Raw genomic sequence first — 15,148 nt, 5'->3', positions numbered from 1 at the left:
GCACCGCAATAAAGGATATATCTATCGATCTATGTTTTGACCATGCTAAGTGTCTATTCTCTATATTTAATCCATCTGCAATCCTTAGATTTATTACTTAACACCGTTTTTATTGTCAAAAAACATCCATACAATTTGACTTTGCTAAGCAACTTATCAACAGATAACAGATTGATTGAATATAGAAAACGGACATAGACCATTAAGGCAGCACAAACAATAGGTTTAGCATCTATTTCTTTGCATTTCAATAATTCATCTTCATCATTAACTGCACTCAACTATTCAAATATCTCTAAGGGATCCAAACATAGTATTGTAATTTCCATAATTAAACGGGTTGCATTTTCATCATTTACCTTTATTGCATGTTCTATTAAGACATTTTCAATACTATGATAATTAGCACGCGGGTAAGCGTCAGATCGGCATTTTCTTTTGCCGTGAATCGGAATGTTGGCAGTAGGTAAAGTTTGTGATCGGTTATCAAGTTCCAGATGACGTTTTACGATACTTCCTCTGATAGTGGCATCCGTAAGGATTGAATTCGAATTCGGTACTCAATCTGGTAACTTCTTTACGCGACAGTTTTTGTGACATCAATGCAAAATTTAAAGCGTTCGTTCCAGCATCTGGGAAAGTCCCTTTTGTGGTTTATTGGTCTTTGATTCTTTCCAATGTCTAGAAGTCTTTGGCATTGTAGAGAATCAAGGTCAAATTAACTACGGAACAATAGAAATCGACATTTAAATAAAAATAGTGAAAAGGTAACTAACTAGTTTTAGAAATATATGCTAAAATTCGGGGTGAGATATGGATTTTGGAAAACAGATTAAAGGTTTTGAAAGTAAATAATTATGACAATTTTGCAATTTTATTTATTTCTAAAATGTTAATGATATTAGTAATAATGGAACAAAGAATACTGAACTACAGGCTAGGATTTAGTTGTTGCATCATGTAAGATTGACTCTCAACGAAGCGTCTACGAGTTGGGCCCATGTCCTACCGCAAGATTCAAAGGGTCGGGTTTTAGATATTGCGCGAGTGTACAAACTCTCATATATAAAAATAAGACGAATACTACTAAGCGGACTTGTGTCGCGATTAAAAACCTTACTTTATAGACCCAGCAATAGCCATGATGATATGAAGAAAGAATCGTTAAAATATTGTATTTATCTAATGATATATTATTCATGTATTATGAAAAACGGTAGCGATGTTATGTGCGTTTCAAGCAATCAAAATATCACTTGTTTTAACTGTAAAGGAAATCATCGTGAGGAATGGGTTGATATAATGATGATCATGAAAAACGTATTTTTATTTATATTCTCAATGAGATTGCTATATATTTTAAATATATAAAACAGCAAAATCTAGCGATCCACCATGAGTGGGGGAACGCCGAATGCGGTCACGTCTAAATAAACATAATTTTGTGGCGCTTGAACTTCAAAAATATCTATCTGCTCTTGTTATTTGCGTATATCAAGTATTTTGTGATTTCAAACTTTTGATTGCTTTTGTGTTATTAATAACAACATCAATAATCTTAGGCTATAGAACAAGGCCTTACTGAGGCAGATAGCTCTTATTTGACTATGACATCACGGCCATGATACTCGGCGAGCGTTTTCGCGACAAAGAATTTTTTAAAATATAATTTGGAGATTATATCAATAAAACCGTTAATTTCTGCAAAAATAAGATATGGTTTGGATATAGTAGATACTTCCGAACATCCAAGGGCGGTTTTTAAAATATGTCATCACGCCTATTCGTTAGACCAACAAACATTACAGGTATATAATAAATTGAAGTTTTGCACGCTTGCATGAATTAACCCAGAAAAAGGGGCTTAAAATCACTCATTACCCATTTATAGGGGGGCCAGCGCCAAGTTTTGCACAAGGAGGTCTACCCCTCGCTCTTGATGCGGCGCAATTTCCGGAGGCTTTAGTAGAGGATGAAGTGGATAGCGGTGAGAACAAAATACCGCGTTATCATACATTAGATAATATGCTTAATTCTAAGTTACTAACATTAATGACGACAGTACTTAGGTAGGCTTAAAACCTTCGCTCACCATATCGATTTTATGCTGTATCTACAGAAACTCCACTGAAATTGGAGCATTGAAAAGTGCGGTATAAAGTAAATTGTTATAAAAAATGAAGACGACGAGAAGACCTTACCACTCGATGGCGACGCTTTGTCAACTCGTCGACAACGCATGTCCGCACGCTGTAGCCTTAGTACAAGATTTGCTCGCTCGCAATCGAGGAGTTGTTTTCGAGTATGTAAATACTCGAACATCGGTGTAAAATGATCTTATTTGCATTGTTTTAAAGCTCAAATAGCCCTACAATTCTTTAGCTCGGACTTTTGACAGAACGTTAGTAAAACTAGAGAAGTAGCGGATTTTCGACTCTAAAACGAGTGACGTTAGGTCCATTTTGCTTTGACGATACAGAGTTTAATACTCGAAAATGACTCCTCGATTGCGAGCGAGCAAATCTTGTACAAAGGCTACAAGTTAACGAAGCGTGGTCCACTCGTCGACGCAGGGACTAGTGAACGATGAGTTGTCGACTCGTTTGACGGTGATCGAAACTTTGTCTTGAGCTGGCGTTGAAGTGCTGTTGAGACGGTGTTGAGTCGATAAGTGAGCGGTGGCCTTTAATTTAAATCATATTTTTGTTCATCATGTTACGGAAACTATTTTGGCATTAGTAGTTATGGAAGTGTGTGTAACTATGACAGTGGTTTACTGGTGGTGACTTTGTTATATTGATTAAATTTTACCTACAACGCGGAGGGTTGATTACTATTGTTACTATTGGCTGAATTTATAACACTAAGCTCTACTTGCGTACAACTACCGTTGTGGTGTTGTTTTATTTCAAATATTCATAGGTATATTGAGAGTAGACTGTGGTTTATGTTCAGCCAATTAGAAAAAAAAAGTAATCCGCGTTGCTGTCATTCTAGGACAGTCGACTGCCACTGCGCAGGTTGGTAACCTACCAGTAAAGTACCAGATTGCACTCAAGGAAAGCTCAGAATGTCGCATAAGTATAATTTTAACGTAATAACTACATGGAAAATGAATGATTATGAAGAATAACAAATGATATTAATGACTAATAATAATGGAAGCTTTTTACAGGTATATTTAAAATGCTGTATCATGCATGCTCCGTGGAATCGTGAGTGGGCAAAGCTTGTGCCGACCCTTTGAGTTTACTGGGTACTTAAGAGTAATTCATAGGCTTAGGTAACATGCTGTGGGGTGTCATCCAAACGCGCAAACGCGCCGTTATACCACGCCATATAACAAGTAACAGCATACTAAATAGCAAGTCATAGCATGCTATATATCATGCAATTAGCATGCTATATATCATGCAATTAGCATGCTATATAGCATACTAATGCAGGCAGTTACGGCCGCTCACAATTTAGTTTGTAGAATAAGTCTCTACGATTAAAGAAATAAATGTTTTAATTTGGCAGCTTTTCCACAACGTAATATGAGACCTGTGGCGTTTATAAGTAGTTCATCAAGTAAGTTTAATTAAATCTAATACTTTAATATGAGCATCTTGTTTTTCTTAGGGTTCCGTACCAAAATGTGGCAAATTCGTCTGTTCTTTCGTCATATCTTCCTGTAATAATTACTCTAGAGTAATTTATAGACTGGAAGTTGCGAGTTAACTTTATAGCTTAGTGCGTTAGTAGTGTTCCTTTATATAGTTTTGTGTCCCTTTCCATGTAATGTCAATATATTAAGATTTTTTATTTAATTTGAATTTGCTGGTAGGTAAAAAATAAATATAAATAAGTTGCCTTCCGAGGTCCGGAACAATCGGGGCGTGCGACTGACTCGCTCTTGAAGATTATTTAAAATATTATAGCTTCGTATTTAGATAGGTGTAGGAAAAGTTGTAGGAATTTATGTAGATGTACCTTTTCACAGGCAGACAACAACAATTCGACTTTATGGATGCCCAGAGAAGTAAGTAGTAACTTATTTACTCAACTCTAGGTATATTCGGTTTATCATAGACAAGTATTAAATAAACGGGATTTAAAGAAATACCCTGATGCTAAATGTGCTCAACCGTTTCGGTTGTTTGGAATTCTCTTAAGATGCTAACCACCATACTGGTTTTAACAGCGTCTAGCCAGGATTTAAACCCATGGGCTCGATGACATCAGAGGAACAATCTAGAGGCACCTCGTCAGGCTCTGATCTTGACTGAGGACGACGTTGGGTTAGCGTAGTTAGGGATGGCGTAGTTAATTTATGTGTGTTGGACTTGAGATCAATCCATACGCCTCCGTAACCGTGTATTTGATGTTTGGGTTATTACGAAAAAAAAATTCAAAAAAGGCTGAATTTTGAGTTTGGACATGTGGTCAATTTCCATGACTGTGCGAAATAACAGGTTTAAAAAAGGAACCGGTTTGCTTGTTTTTTTAGCATTAAATACATTTCAGACCTTTGTGAATCTCATATATAATACAGGTTGAGATTGCCGAAAGCGTAGCTTATATCTACTGCTGACTGGTACACCACTCGGTAGGGTCAAAAACCTCAGCCAGTCACCAATTTCCATAATTTCGTTTTTAACCCCCGGTGCGGCAGTGTTATAAGTTAGCGTGTGTGTGAAAGGTCAATTAGTCTGGATTGTTCTTTGCTATGATTGATGCACGCTACGAAAGGTCGGATTACATATACTTGATTACTCCCTCAATATCAGATGCTTTCATCTGTTACCCGTATTGAGGGAGTTCACAGAGCTTTTCGTTTTTTGTTAATATTTACATAATATCCGTTTACGTGTAGGTAATGATCTGATTAACAATGCATCGTAAGACTTGTAGTATATTCGAGCAAATTCTAACACTATGCAATTATCCTTTGTTGTGTTCCTATTAGAATAATTTACACTATATTGAAAGTGGGGTAATTTTAATTTATATATTCGATGTAGGTTTTCAGATGAGATACTCATTTTTTAACAAATTGTCCTAGTTGTTTTGTGGCTGTCTTTTTGTACCGAGCGTTATCATTAGGTGCTTATTTTTTGTTTTTTTTTCATCTCAACCGGCCGTTTTTATAATTATGGGGTCATTTTCTCTCAATTATTTTAGTTCTGTCAGCTTACCTATAATATAAACCATTTTTTGTCCTCCGCCAGGATGCCGCTATATCTCATTCGAATTTCACCAAGATCAGTGCATCGGAAAACATGTAGCAAACGAATAAACATTCATAATATTATCGGATCGTATTTAGTTTGAATGAATGAATGAATGAATACACTTTTATTGTACACCAAAGAAAAAAACCTCACTACCGTGTGGTTCTTATGTACGCATCAAAAGTGCCACCTGTGGGCCTACTTGAATAAAGATATTTTTGACTTTGACTTTGACTTTGACTTTGACTTAAATACATATCAAGAGAGTACAATTTGGTGGCCTTATCGCTACATAGCGATTTCTTCCAGGCAACCAATGGCGTAAAAGGTAGTTTGTGTATGATTTTCGCGTAAAAGTAATCATATTCTGCTGTGCTTTAAATATTATTATACACTAGCTTCTGCCCGTGACTTCGTCTGCGTGGACTTCATAATTGGGTCTAAAGCTTCGCTCGTTAACAACTTTTAATTTTACCATGGGAACTATTTAAGAGATCGGTATTGTTAACCTACACGTGACATGCATACAAAATTTCAAAGCTGTCTGCCCGCGGCTTAGCATTTTTCAATTTTCCCTCAGAACTACTTAAGGAATCGGGATAAAAGGTTGTTTTTTTCCATGTCGAAGGCTAGAGGCAGGCAAATTTCATTCAATTCCGTTCAGCCGTTTTTGCTTTCACATATATAATATTAGTAGCATAATATTTAAAACAGGTTGTTTCGTTTATCCGGAGATCATTCCGTCGCGACGCGCATCTTAGTCTGCCTTAATGAAAAATAATGGAAAGAAGAATATATCCTCAACAAAAAATAGTCGTAGCTGGTGGCCACGTATTCCACTGAAGGCAAACGACGTTGGTGGTTTTACGCAGTCACAATTGGCATGATCAACACCACAAAGGTGGCCACTGTACAATTTTTAGCTAAAAATAATATGTATGTTATTGAAATAATGTTTAAAACTTTTTATAAGTAACCACTTGTTTTTTCATCTTAAATGCATACGTTTTAGATTTCTGTAATAATTATAGTCAATTTTGTTCCGGGTAAGGTAGACATATCAAGCTTCTTCAATGAATGTTTTTTTTTTGTTTCTTTTAGATCAGAATCGGTATAGCTTTAGCGGTGGCAGCGGAGGCGGCGGTGGTGGTGGTAAAATCCTTATACTAATATTATTAATTAGAAATTGTGTTTGTTTGTCCGTTCTTTACGCCCGTAACGCACACTTTCATCACGCAACTAAAAAAAAAATGGCTTGATCGGAGGCTTCGGCTGTGGCTAGTTACCACGTGGCTAGTTACATACACAAGACGTGGCGCTAAGCGATTTTGCGTTCCAATACGATGTCGCGTAGAGACCGATTAGGGGTATTGGTTTTTAGCCCGTTAACATCTTGGACTGCATCGTCACTAACCTGATGGGATTGCAGTCAACGGCTAACATTTAGGTAGTGGAATAAAAAACATACATAGAGTTTTTTTTATATTAGTTATTTATAATATACCTAGATTACCTAGAATTTATAATATACCTCAAATATCTATAGTTAACTATTTTAATATCACAGATCTTTTAATAAAGTTAATTTAGACTATTCCTTTCAAATCATGATTACTAATAAAAATCCGTTGCAGCAGACCTGATAAAGATTACTTTCTGAGTTTTCCCTTTGAATTCTTAATGGACTGTTTTGATATTTCAGGGTTTGTCGGTCCGCAGCGACCGTCGTACGGAGGTAAGTTTCATATTAGGATATGTAAAACTATGTCACTGATGTTTAAAAGCAGACTTTTGCACGCCTCATAAGCGAAGCGTTGAGGTGGGTATTACTGTCAGTTTACGCACACCGAGTGATTCTCCAACTTAAAATGTCACTTTTTTTATTCAAAATCAAAAAAATTCAAAATTCAAAATTTCTTTATTCATGTAGGCCTATCACAGGCACTTATGAAGCGTTCATACATATTTGTTTACATAATTGTAACGGGATGGTGATAACTTCGTTCGCCAACTTAAATCTAAAACTACGAGGGTTCCAAACGCGCCCTGGTCTAAGAAGAGCCCACAACAAACTTAGCCGGGTAAATTTATTTTTTTGTTATCACCATCTTCCAGTAAATTTAAATTAAGCTATGAAGCTAGAGCAATTTACACCCAAGCTTTTTTATCGTTTAAATAATCCTTAATGTTATAATAGGATTTTTCTGTAAGCTTACGTTTTATATAAACTTTGAACTTATTGAGAGACAACTCAAAGATTTCATTTGGTAATTCTTTATTGTTTTTATAAGTGAATATAAATAGACAAATGTTGAGAATAAATTGTTAAAAAAAGTTCCGTCTTGGACGTCCGTGTGTCTGTATGTGCGGATCCCGTATCTTGTGGTCACGATAACGAGCGAAATACTTCACTTATCGAGTTGGTTTTTTCTTATAGGCTTCAGGACTTTGAGGAATATAAGCCTATTACTTTTCACGGTATTAGATGTAGTTTAATTATTATTTACAAATAATCTCAATTTTATTGGAATAAATGAGATTATGAGGCGTGCACTTTTGGATTTTCCAGTTATTGTAGGTGTGCACCTTTCAAACATTTGTCACAACCGCTTTCATATACCTAGTAGAGGTAGTCCTAAATTTTAACTTTTAATATCCTCATGCTCGTTTTCACTAACTACAAACCAATGCATAAATAAGTAACGCCTAACCTTAGAACTGACGGCCGACTCGCTCAGTGGGCAGCGACCCTGCTTTCTGAGTCCAAGGCCGTGGGTTCGGCCACTACTGGAAAACGTTTGTGTGATGAGCATGAATGTTTTTCAGTGTCTGGGTGTTAATATTCTCAGTATTTATGTATATTATTCATCAGTCAACTTAGTACCCATAACACAAGCTACGCTTACTTTAGGGCTAGACGGCGATGTGTGTATTGTCGTAGTATATTTATTTATTTATTATTTAAGAAGGTTCATAGAAACACATTAACCGTTCACCAATAGTTGTCATCTAAGAGTTGGTGTAACTAAGCATTCGATTTAGGCGATGCCTAGGTTTAGTGAAAACGGGCATAAGTGTTAGTTCCTGAAACGCGCTGAGAAACGTTATTCTTATAGTATATTAACGTACTATACTCGTAAGAATTACGTTTCTCAGCAAGTAGGTTAGCTGTTACTAGCTGCTACCCGTATCATATTTTTGATTATGTATTTTTATTATTGGATTTCAGCTTCAATGGATTATGGCGGCTATAGTGCAGGTAAGCATAATAACTAATTTAATATCACAGATTAAAAAAAAATCCTTCCGTCCAAATATAGGCGTGCATATATCAACATCTGTCACAACCGGAGTCTGTATCCTCAATATTAACCTTTCAATATAATAGATGGTACACAGTACTCATGGTTAATATATTCTTATAATTCAGCTTATAGTGAGTCAGTTTATTTTATAACTTACTAAGAATTTTTATTATAGGGTTTCCAGGATTACCCGGTCCATCAGGCTATGGTGGCTACGGTGCCGGTAAGCTAAATTCAGATATCTTAAATTCTTTCGACTTCACGGAGTTAATAATAAGTTTCTCAGTCAGAAAGTTAACGGCATCCTATTTATGATTTTGTAATTTTATTATCGGATTTTCAGGCATGCCAGGACGACCGGCAGTGAGCTCGCATGTCGGCTATAGTAGCGGTAAGCTTGATAGAACGTTTTCCTCCCAAAGGGCAGACTAGGTTTCAGTCGAAATATCGTGCTTGGTTAAGTGGTTCGCCACGTTTCACATTCGTTAAAATGCTAATTAATTTAAGAAAATATATGTTTTATATGTGACAGTATTACTTGTTCATCTGTTTAATATCACCTTTTACTGTCAGTTTACGCACACCGAGTGATTCTCCAACTTAAAATGTCACTTTTTTATTCTTTGTTGCTTTTATGAGTGAATATAAATAGACAAATGTTGAGAAAAAACACTATATTTTTTTTATAGGCTTCAGTATTTTGAGGAATAGAAGCCTATTACTTTTCACGGTATAATTAGATGTAGTTTAATTATTATTTACAAATAATCTCAATTTTATTGTAATGAATGAGATTATGAGGCGTGCACTTTTGGAATTTTTATCAAATACCTCTCTTCGCGAGGAGTCATAGGTCATAGAGAAGAAGTGGTGCAAGAAACTCCAGAGCGTCTTTTAAATCACAACAATAATTCCCAAAGCGTATTCCGTAATCAAATAAACCGATTATTCATATACCTATATGTCATCCCAACCGTTTACTCACTGTATTTCCCAGTCAAGAAAAAATGTACGTATAATTTTAATCGGACCTCAGTTACAGGTACTCCATCATTACCTATGGCCCCCGGTAAGCTACCTGAGAGATTAATTAACATTTTCCCTTATACCACTCTTCACGGCTAGCATGGGTGGTACTTTTTCCTCCCCGGTGAAAGGCTAACATTTTATCTTCCCTCACAGCTTTATCAACTCTCCGAGCATTGGCGCACAAGTGGTAATAATATCCAAATTTTAAACGTGTAGATACTAATTTTTGACGGCCGACTGGCGCAGTGGGCAGCGACCCTGCTTTCTGAGTCCAAGGCCGTGGGTTCGATTCCCACAACTGGAAAATGTTTGTGTGATGAGCATTAAGTGTTTTTCAGTGTCTGGGTGTTTATATGTATTTACTAAGTATTTATGTATATATAATTCATTAAAATATTCATCAGTCATCTTAGTACCCATAACACAAGCTACGCTTACTTTGGGGCTAGGTGGCGATGTGTGTATTGTCGTAGTATATTTATTATTATTATTATTATTATTATTATTAATTATCCCTGTTACCGTGCTTTTTCGGTAACGTTAATTTCATCCACTGTCAGGGGATATAAGTGGGGGATGTAATTTTTGTCTCTTACCTATGCTAGTCGTGCTGACTCAGAAAAATAGGTAGGTATGATTGAAATGATATTTAAAAGAGAATAGAGATCTACCTTTAACAATAAAATTGTGTTTCTCTCTTTTATGTGGTTTGCAATATATATTATGGCTGTCGGCCAGTGTTGGCGCCTTTGGTATAAATATTTTTTTTTATATCGTAACTTTGGTACTGTCGTCATTATGAATAAGAGTTGTTGTGATATTCTAAATTCAATTTGTTTATCCACTGTTTTTACAAAATTGGAATTTAGAATATCAGTATGAATTACTAACATTTATGACATTTATATTTTTTTTATTTTAATTATTTTTAATCTTTGCAGCCGTATAAAAATTTCACTATTTTAATAGATGGTAACCTAAGAGGTTTTGTAAATTGCGATTTGTATGATATTAAAAACGAAGGTCTGTGTTCCTGTGTAATTAAACACGAACTTTTATTTAATCCAGATTTCTACATATCTTCTCCTCGACCAATAACTGCCAAGCAGCCAGCATACGCTACAACTACAGCTCAATCTTCGGATAATATAGAACTCTACGAGTGGACGGAATCTTTACTGAACCCCACGAATAACTCACTCGTGTTTAATGACGATGGGACCGAAGTCATCCTTGAGCTTTCAAGTGATGTGGATGTAAGTAACTTTTACCTTAAAAACCGATTTCATCTGACGATTGGCGGAGTGGGCCGCGACCCTGTTTTTTGAGTCCAAGGCCGTGTTGGATTCTAACTACTGGAACATGCCTGTGTGATGAACTTGAATAATTTTCAGTGTCTGGGTGTTAACTGTATATTACAAGTATTCGGACGGCCGATTGGCGCAGTTTGCAGCGACCCTGCTTTCTGAGCCCAAGGCCGAGGGTTTGATTCCCACTACTGGAAAATGTTTCTGTGATGAGCATGAATGTTTTTTAGTGTCTGGGTATTTATTTGTATATTTTAAGTATTTATTTATATTATTCATAAAAATATTCATCAGTCATCTCAGTACCCATAACACAATTTACGCTTACTTTGGGGCTAGATGGCGATGTGTGTATTGTCGTTGCCGGTACTTGCTCTTGGTGTATTCCCGGGCCGCTTGCTCGACACCCTTTAAATTCTTATCTCCTTTCTTGCTTAACTCTAGGGATATGAAACGCTTTGCAACCATTCAGTTATTATTCATTCAATGATTTACCTACCAGAATAGAATAGAAAAAACTTTATTGCAACACAACACAATACGGAAAACATTGGGAAAACAGTAATAGTATTTAGTGATAGGGTGCAAAGGCGGCCTTATCACTAAAAGTGATCTTTTAAAGGCAACCTGAGTGTGCGAAACAGATAAAAACGTTCCAGTTTGAATTATGTTAGGTCTGGTTTATGCAAATGTTTTAATTGTTTGAACAGCCACCTAAAGCGGATGGTGGAGACGGAGAGTGTTCGAACAGCACGTCTACGTCCTCAGTGGGGGCGAATGAGAACGCTGGCAATGTCTGCGTGTACCTCACTCGGTGCTACACCGCTCGCAGCATCACTGCTGATGACTATCAGAAGAGCTACTGCATTGTCAACAACAACAACAACAGGTAATAACAAAAGCGGATGGTGCAGACGGAGAGTGCTCGAAACGGTGAGCGCTGTGGTTTACAGCACGAGGTCTTGGGTTCGATCCCGGCCGATCAATTTAGGAATATATAATTTCTTAATTTTCTCTGGTCTGGTCTAGTACCGAAAAAGATGGACACTAAGCAATTTATCGTTCCGGTACGATGTCGTGTAGAAACCGATTAGGGGTATGGGTTTAATTTAACTGCCATACCTCTTAAAAGGTTAGCCTGTCACCCAGTGGCGTGCATAGAGGGTATGCACAGGGTATGCAGATGATATAAAATGAAGAAAATCTCTATAACGAGATATAAATACATAAGGGTAGGTTTTTTATACCTCTTACAATGCATGTCCTTAAGTTTTTTTAACTCGCCTACTGGAGATTTTCTTCGTTTTATATCGCCTGCATACCCTGTGCATACCCTCTATGCACGCCACTGCTGTCGCCATCTTAGACTGCATTATTACTTACCATCAGGTGAGATTGCAGTTAAGGGCTAACTTGTAGAATAATAAAAAAAAATTAGAATGCAGGCAGTGTCTGCATTTACCTCACAGGTGCTACATCGCCTAAGCTGTGCCTGTATGTTTGTTTCCTCCAACCTTCTGCTCATCTTCTGCACCAATTCAAAAAAAAACTTGGCTCATAAGTATAAAACTAGTATCCTCGAGATGGTCATCGGGAAAACCGATCTAGGCATAATGTTACTCAGAGATAGCTTGCATCCTGGAAATAGACGTAGTATATTTTTAATTCCGGGAAAAAGAACGGTTTCCGCTGGATTTAAAAAAAAAACCGAGACAAACGCGGCCGAATTCGTTTTCGATTGTCACGCTCGCAACAAAGTCACATTTCTTTAGTTATTATTAAAGCTATATTTTAACGACATAGTTGTATACAATTAATTTAATTTATGTTTTTTTTTTCTTCCACAGATATGCTGGTATTTGTTGCGCAAGATCCGAAGTTGACAAAAACCCTTAGTAATAATGTAAATGTTAATTAAGGCCATTTATAAATAAATGTTTTAATATGACTTAATTTATTGTTATTTATTTAACTCCATGATATGAGGCGCATCAATCTATGAGGTTTTATTAAGTTACCCCGACTTAGTAGCTGTGTATTAATTGCACGTTTTGTTCTTACTACGCTGCTCTTCGCTTTGATATTAGGAACACCATAGCGCATACAAAAATTTATTTGGTTCCCACAACGCCGCGCCTCGCTCCCAAGGTAGTATTACTACCGTTGCCGTCTCTTACAGAGAGTATTACTACTATGTGTAAAAGTTCAAGACCTAGACGGTAGAAATACAACCGCCATCATTATTTCTTCCGCCAAGCATCATTCCGGTCTAAAGGGTGTAATACTAGAGGCTTTACAACTTGCGAAGGGTTGCTCTGTTTATAGGCGATGGATTTCTGGTAACTATCCGGTTTTTGGCTAAAAAAAACCGACTTTGTTAAACAAAACAGCTTTGTTAACAACTAAAAAGTAAGAAATAAGTATTTTCTATAACATTTTTAGATCGGTGCCAAATGAAATGTAAAATTACTAGGTATATATAATTTGTATGCGGTTTCCTTTTTTATAGTACCTAACAAGGAATGCACCCAGTCATTTCCTATATTTTACTTGGTATTGACTTCGGCTTGTAATTTGCGGATTGATCGAGTAACAATTATCCAAAAAAAAACATACAGTCGAATTGAGAAATTCGTTCTCCTATTTTTTAAGTCGCTCGAAAATAACTTAGGAATGTTTTGTGACTTTATGAAGGAGATTAGAAAATATCGTGATAATGTCTTCTAAAATCCCTATTGCGTGAATACCAAACAGTTTTTGTAGTCAGTGATAATTCGTGGTTTCGAAATGGGACTGCTAACGTAGTTAAATCGGGATAAGGAAATTCGTAGAAACCACCCTTTTTAAAATAACTCATTAAATGGGGAGGGGCCGGGAACATAGCTCAGCAGGGCATGCAGGAAACCAAATTAGATCCCCTGACTATATCCCCTCACAAGGTAAAATTAACGTTTTCACCTGCTAAAGCAGGGCAATTGGGAATCGGAGAAGTTTACTTCCGTTTATTATATTCCGTTTAGTATATTTATTATTTGGATATTATTTCCACTTGTGCGGTAATGCTCAGAGAGTTGAAAAGCTGTGAGAGCAGATACAATTTTGTACTTTTCCGGAGAGAGAGGACATCGGGGCAGGCTCCTTTACATTGATCCAAACCAAATAGGAATCTATTTACCGAATGTTTATATAATCTACCTGCTCATTTCTGGTGAATGTGTATTTATCTCATTTTTATCAAGTGTGACAGGTCAGTTTGTATTCTGAAAGATCATATATACGTCATTCAGGTCAGGGTTTACTATGTAATTTATATATTATGCTAATAATATAATAACACAAACATGTAATAACCGTCCAAAAATGGGCGATTCTATAAGGTTGTTTACTTTTATTTCCTTTTTCTAAACTATGGTTTCAACACGGCATTGTACCGGAACTCAAAATTGTAAGAGATAGAGAGAATAATTAGCCAGGGCAAAACCAGACTAGCTCAAAATCCAGAAATTATAGAATTTCTAAATTGACAAGCTAGGAGTTGAACCCGGAACCTCCCACATACTCAGCGCTGTCACGCCAGGGAGGTCTTCAAAAAACTTTAATAAATATTTCTTTCGGCTTCTTGACTTTCCTGTGCTAGTAAACAAGAAGATATATGTAAATGGAGCTTTACCAGGTTCCGGTTATGTTTGTGATTCTCTTATCAGTAGTCTTAGTAAAAGATTTTCCCGCTCGCAATCGAGAAGTCGTTTCGGCATATCAAACTCTATGCCGTCAATGTAAAATGGGCCTTATCTGTAGACCTGCTTGTGGGCCGTCTCGTTTCAGAGTCAAAAATCACGTACTTCCGATGTTTTTTTACAAATTTGCATTAGTCTGAGAACTAATTTGCTCGCTCGCGGAATCGTGGTGTCGTTTTCGAGTATTACACTCTGTATCGTCAATATAAGATGGACCTAATGATGGACTCGTTTTAAAGTTACAATTTCAGCACTTCTAGTTCTTGTTTTACAAACGTTCTGTTAAAAGCCGGAGCTATAAATAGGATCCATTTTACGATCCATTTTTCCTGTAATAAGGCTTCTGCCAAAGGTCCTAGCTGAAGTATTGCAGGCAAATTATGCTTTAAATCAAAAACTTACTGTGATGTTCAAGTATTTCATTACCCGAAAACGATTCCTCGATTGCGAGCGGGCAAATCTCATACTAAGGGTACTGTTCTGTAACGTCAATAATAATAACACAAGCAAATAATCTTGTTAATTCCAATCAGTTTCGTGATGAGCACCAGAGA

The 15,148-nt window shown here is 36.5% G+C and overlaps 1 protein-coding gene across 18 annotated transcripts in view; it reads left to right on the top strand.

Moving 5' to 3' along the window:
- Positions 1-12,810, top strand: part of LOC120623275 (inter-alpha-trypsin inhibitor heavy chain H4-like) — a 35,232-nt gene extending 22,422 nt beyond the window's left edge. For 4 of the 18 annotated variants that reach the window (XM_039889199.1, XM_039889207.1, XM_039889200.1 and 1 more), the window contains 12 exons: positions 1,892-1,987; positions 3,523-3,573; positions 3,986-4,024; positions 6,318-6,368; positions 6,919-6,951; positions 8,446-8,475; positions 8,697-8,744; positions 8,865-8,912; positions 9,558-9,590; positions 10,619-10,806; positions 11,568-11,746; positions 12,705-12,810. In XM_039889199.1, coding sequence (XP_039745133.1) covers positions 1,892-1,987; positions 3,523-3,573; positions 3,986-4,024; positions 6,318-6,368; positions 6,919-6,951; positions 8,446-8,475; positions 8,697-8,744; positions 8,865-8,912; positions 9,558-9,590; positions 10,619-10,806; positions 11,568-11,746; positions 12,705-12,753 — 845 coding nt within the window. In that variant the 3' untranslated portion in view covers positions 12,754-12,810. The remainder of the gene's footprint in view (positions 1-1,891; positions 1,988-3,522; positions 3,574-3,985; positions 4,025-6,317; positions 6,369-6,918; positions 6,952-8,445; positions 8,476-8,696; positions 8,745-8,864; positions 8,913-9,557; positions 9,591-10,618; positions 10,807-11,567; positions 11,747-12,704) is intronic. The other 14 variants (XM_039889213.1, XM_039889211.1, XM_039889210.1 and 11 more) reach the window with 11 other exon arrangements.
- Positions 12,811-15,148: the final 2,338 nt, after the last annotated feature.

The sequence above is a fragment of the Pararge aegeria genome, chromosome 4 (genome assembly GCF_905163445.1).
Source record: "Pararge aegeria chromosome 4, ilParAegt1.1, whole genome shotgun sequence".
Lineage (NCBI taxonomy): Eukaryota > Metazoa > Arthropoda > Insecta > Lepidoptera > Nymphalidae > Pararge > Pararge aegeria.
The sequence above is the reverse complement of the archived record's forward strand: the minus strand, read 5'-3'. Positions and strand labels throughout refer to the sequence as shown.